Source organism: Anastrepha ludens, chromosome 2, assembly GCF_028408465.1.
Source record: "Anastrepha ludens isolate Willacy chromosome 2, idAnaLude1.1, whole genome shotgun sequence".
Taxonomy (NCBI): domain Eukaryota; kingdom Metazoa; phylum Arthropoda; class Insecta; order Diptera; family Tephritidae; genus Anastrepha; species Anastrepha ludens.
In genome coordinates this window covers 158,225,077-158,230,483 of record NC_071498.1, presented here as the reverse complement: position 1 = coordinate 158,230,483, position 5,407 = coordinate 158,225,077, and the positions used below count along the sequence as shown (strand labels likewise).

The following is a 5,407-nucleotide window of genomic DNA, read 5'->3' as shown; positions in this document are numbered from 1 at the left end:
ATCTTTGAATGTACGTTTAAGTTTTTTTTTCTAAATAAAGTTTATACAAAAATATTAAACTTTTTTATTTTGATAAACGGGCACACGAAATAAGCTGTGAGCCACTGTATCTCGACGTATGTATGTAGCTAAAGCCTTTGACAAAGTATGGCTAACTACGCAAACTCCAATCTTGGTTGCCAGATGACTACTTTCTAATGCTCAAAAGTTACATCCAAGATAGAAAATTTTATGTTAAGTATAACGACCCATGGTCATACATTGAGCTTGTGAACGCAGGAACTCACCAAGCCAGTGTATTAGAATCCACTCTGTATCTCATCTGAACCGCTGACTTACCGGAACCGTCTTCAGGAAGTAGCATGATTGCGACGTTTGCAGATGACACTGTGACATCTCATAGAGACCCGAACATAGCACAAACAATTTTACAAAACGACCTAAACAAAATTCTGGATTGGTTAAAAAAATGGCATATAGAAATTAATGGCGATAAAAAAATTCAAGTCAATTCCATAAGCAGAAAGCTTCTAAATTCAATTTGACAATACTGCAACGACTCAGTTGCAGTGATGGTAAATGGTTTTTTGAAAAATCCCTACACAGCCCAAAAAAATTCCCTACTTTTCCCTACGCTTACAAAAAATTTTCCCTACGAAATTCCCTAAATTTTTTTCTCCTGTGTTTACACTATAATGAGGCAATTGCAACGCCAAAATTCAATTGTGTGCTTAAGATTTTTTAAAAATTCCGTACAGGGCTTCTGCAGTGCAATCAGTTCTTTTTGGAATTAGATCCAGCAGCTTAACCACAAGCCGCTCGCTTTCCTCGTCGAAAAATCTCACCATGAGACACATAGGTATGCTTATTGAGTCCCATGTCTCTCATCGATCATTATGGAAAATTTGTTTACTTTTAATTTTCTTAACTAAATTGTCTTTCCTCTTTTGCCAATTCATTTTTTATTATGCTGGTGCACTTCTTTCTTCCGAGCTCAGAGTTTGTTATTATTTCAGAATCGGGCACGATTTCTTTTAAGAGTGGGATTAAATGGTCTACCACTTGCAGCGCAACATTATGCTCAGCGAAGAACATGCTAAGTCTTATTTCGAAATTTCTGAAACCATTTGGTTTACTCGCTTTATTTTAGATGTCTTTTTAATTGCCTTCATATTTTTTGGTGCAATTTTCGCGCAAAGAAAAAATCGTGCTAGCGTTAACGAAGAAAAAAACAGGCAATGTTGCCGTATTAACGCTTTTAAAAGTATGCTGCCATAAGGAAAAGAAGTCTGGCATAAAGTCTTACCGCAGATTTTTATTTTAAATATACCTTTTTAATTTTACCCCGCTATTTTAAAATTTTTTTTGCCCTTCTTGAAAATTCCCTACATTTACAGAATTTAAAAAAATCTGTCCTTCTTTTCCTTACGCCCACATTTTTCGACAAAAATCCCTACATGTAGGGAATTTTCCCTACATTTACCATCACTGCTCACTTGACGAAGCAATACAAACTTCGAGCAGAAAGAAAAAAAAAAGATATGTATTCATCAATAATTAATATTAAATAGGGGATTCCCCATATATCTACTAAGAAAATATCAAGATAATAGTATACAAGGCGAATTGAATACTGAAGGTGGCGCCTTTCCAAAACCGGTACTTTATTTTTATTGCGATTTTTACAATGCGACGTCACTTCCCTTTTCAATTCAAATTAAAAGAGCAAAACAAAAAAAAAAAAAGAAATTACTTGTTTGTGAAAATTTCGGGAATGGTTTGGCAGCATTGTGATATGTGAGACTAAAACGAAATCAACTAATGAAAACAAAGTATCGAGTGTTAAATTCTGAAAGCACAAATTACTATAAAGCCCTGAACTGCAGTTTTTGTTTTGGCTTTTTATGGGGAAAAAAATCTTTTTTTTTTTTCATTTTTCATAGGCGTTGTGAAGGCACGCTACCCTCAAATGGCCTTCAGAAACCAGTCCGAGCCTTTTTATTTCCAGCACCTCTCGCCGCGGGACTACCGTCAACTATTACTTCGCGGAGAGGGAAGGTGATAAGCCACCGCTTCTGTGTCGCAGACTAAGCAGCTACTAAGTCACAAGCCGCATTCCACTTTTCCTTCGAGTGCAGCATATGATGCACGAATGTTTCCGGTTCTCCAAAGGTTCTATGAAGTTTTTCTCATGCAGAACGGAAGTACAAGATGTGAAGAATATGTGATATGTGGTGAACGTTCTCTAAAACGTTTCCGTCGCAGTATTCACAATAGGGATTGTCACCGCGGTTAAACCCGTATAAATATGCTTTGAAGCATTCATCCAAAACTGAGTCAGCTAAAAGTCCACTTCTCCATGCGGCCTCGTTAACCAAAGCTTAAGGTAGGGAATGCATTTGTGCATCCAACGCCCTTTTGCAGAGTTATCCCACCTTGCTTGCAGCCATGGATGCAATTCTTTCGCAAGGTCGCACGAGTAGAAGGGCATCTGCTGTCCGCTATTACGGCCAATTTTGCTTGTTGCTCTTCGAAAAAAGTCTGAGTCATAGCTGAGTGAAAAATAAATGGCTAAGGTAATAGAATGTGTTTTTTTTTATTTTTTTTTAACAACGAGCCATCGCATATTATATATGTATATATATATATATAATTGAGGCGCACACCCTTTTTGGGTGTTTGGTCGAGCTTTTCCTCCTATTTGTGGCGTGCGTCTCGATGGTGTTCCACATAAATGGAGGTATCTACAGTTTTAAGCCGACTCCGAATGGCAGATATATTTTATGACCACACCCTTTTTGGGTGTTTGGTCAAGCTTTTCCCCCTATTTGTGGCGTGTGCCTCGATGTTGTTCCACATAAATGGAGGTATCTACAATTTTAAGCCGACTCCGAATGGCAGATATATTTTATGAGGAGCTTTTTCATGGCAGATATACACTCGGAGGTTTGCCATTGCCTGCCGAGGGGCGACTGCTATTGGAACAACGTCTTTTTAATTTTGGTGCTCCAAATGGTAGTCACGCACCAACACATTCAGCTACGACGGCTTCATATTATATCCGTGCGTAAAAAATGATGCAAACAAACAGAACTTTTAATTTTAAGCTACGTCCGTCATTATTTGTACTGAAGCTGCCGTTCAGTTTCGCCAATTGGAACTTTAAAAAAAGCTCCTTTCCGTGTTCATATTTTTTAAACACACCGCAAACCTTGCAATTGTGTTCTCACAGTATTTTTATTTATTGCGATTTAAAATTACACAGAAAACGTACAAAATTATTCACAAAATTAAAATATAAATCCTTACTCACTTTCAAATAAAAATTGGAATGCCAACAAAACTTTCCGTCATTCCGTTTTACTAAGTGAAAAAAAATGGCGAAATGAAGAACAAGCAATCATATACTCAAATCACAATACCTTGATGAAATACGCCTCCGTAACTGTGTTGGTAAGACGCCACCTTCAGTATTCAGTTCGCCTTAAGCTTCCGTGCGCAATTCGCTTCGCGATCGCTTAAAATAAGTAGCAAGGTGGATTCGCCTTGATAAGTAGGTAATGTTAATTTGAATTCACAGCTGCTAGCATCGATTTTAGTAAAACAATAAATAACAGTTTATTTGAAAAAAAGTTATTAATTAAAACACTATTCTTCTTTTGTAGAAACGTCGCTTCCGAAATGCAACAGGCAACAAATAAGAAAAAGTCGAATTGCTTGCGGTGGTCAGATAATGTTTTCGATAAAATCTATTGGTTGCCGTTGGTACGCTATAAACGTCCGAATGCAAGTGAATTGCAGCAAGCATCAGAATTTTTCATTTACCATTACGTGCATGGTACAGGAGAAGTGGTGGATTGGCAAAATACGTTGAATACTTTATTGCTCGGTCTGAAAGTAGGCAACTGTGACTGTTATGCATACGTACTCGCCAATGAAGATGAAAGAAAAGTGGCAGAGCCCGAAATTCAGCTACCATGGAATCAAACGACTTATAAAGTTGAATGTCGTAGTTTAGGCACAGTTGGTGATGATGCACCATTACATGCTTGGATGCACTGGTGTCGTCGAGAGCTTGGCGAAAACTTTGCACAATTAGCAAATTATTTAGGAGTTATAAGCCTTTTCCTCTGTGGACTAATTGTTGGTAAAACAATTTTCGAACGGAATTTTCGCAAAATTGATAAATTAATGAGGAATGCATTTGAATATAAATTCAATATCGGAAATACGACGCCAATTCCTAACAAAGCACTTTTTCGAACGCTTTCTATAGTCTTGGATACCTCCCAGCCATTCGCCAAAGAGGTGGTGTGCAGACTAACACAACAGCGCCTGCAACTTCAGCAGCAGAAACAACAACAGCATTTAAAGGAACCGCAGCAAGAATTGCATGACACAATTATCGAAATTCAAAGTGTTGCTGGCTACAGAAGTTTCGAGAAATATGGCGCCGGCTTGTGGCATTGGTTTTGTTTGGCAAAAGAAAAGCTAGGCATAAGTGATAAAAATTTACTCGAAATGCTTAGTGTTATTGGTGATTTCAACGAATCTGTCGCAGTATTGCAAGATTTTGCAGACTACATTTCGAAGGCGGATATTCGTACTTGGCGGATCGCTCGGCTTTTGAGGAAGACTGCCTTCGGGAGTTTAGATTTGTATAGTGCTGCTAATTTGCTAACATTTGGTGTTTTTGTTGCTATTGTTAGTGATGAAGACTTTGATACTTGTAAAAACAAAAATTCTGTATTTGCTAGATTGAAGGAATTAGGGCAAGAGGGTAAAGCAATAAGTGTAGGTCGGTCTTTGTTAGATGCGACTCAGCGTGAAAGAAAACATAAAATTAATAAAAATATTAAGGTAGCTTAGCTCTTTTATATTAAGTTAATCTATAATTTTAATTATATTTTATTTAATTATAATAATAATAATAAAAAGAAATAGGATTTCTCATAATAAATATTTGTTTTTAATTTTCAGTATCGACATTTTTATAAGTTTCTTAATATAAAATGTAAAGTTTGAAAGATTAAGAAGGAAATAAAGAATAATAATAGCGCATTTTATGAAAAAATTGAAGTAAACACAAAAGCTACACATTAAGGCGCATTCATTAAAGGTGGTGGTCAACCCTTATATTGGATTGCATTTACGAAGGATTGAGAAAGGGGGGAAAAAGTTTTCCCCTTCTTGCCCAAAGGTATTAAAAAAGGACGCAAAGTAGCAATTGGTAATGTAATAAAAAATTAAAAAAAGTGCACGTAGCGTAGTACACATAACAGAAGTGAAACTTTCAAGCCAGACAAAGAAAGAGGGAGAGACCCGAGAGAAAATGAGTGAGAGAGAGAGAGAGAGAAAGAATATATATGCCCCACAAAGTCTACGTTCACCCTACAAAAACTTTTTA

The 5,407-nt window shown here is 36.8% G+C and overlaps 1 protein-coding gene across 2 annotated transcripts; it reads left to right on the top strand.

The window, feature by feature from the left end:
* Positions 1 to 3,482: 3,482 nt before the first annotated feature.
* Positions 3,483 to 4,994, top strand: LOC128860185 (uncharacterized). Of its 2 annotated transcripts, none has more exons than XM_054097505.1 (2): positions 3,483 to 3,557; positions 3,666 to 4,994. In XM_054097505.1, exon 2 carries the CDS (start codon positions 3,682 to 3,684, stop codon positions 4,867 to 4,869), a length of 1,188 nt encoding a protein of 395 aa, XP_053953480.1. In that variant the 5' UTR covers positions 3,483 to 3,557; positions 3,666 to 3,681; the 3' UTR covers positions 4,870 to 4,994. The 2 variants fall into 2 exon arrangements, with proteins under 2 accessions (XP_053953480.1, XP_053953473.1); XM_054097498.1 differs by having other exon boundaries at positions 3,518 to 3,598; positions 3,666 to 4,993.
* The last annotated feature ends 413 nt before the right edge of the window (positions 4,995 to 5,407 follow it).

What these genes read in the sequence shown, in the direction of transcription:
- LOC128860185 (XM_054097505.1), top strand. Translation starts at nt 3,682, where the DNA reads ATGCAACAGGCAACAAATAAGAAAAAGTCGAATTGCTTGCGGTGGTCA.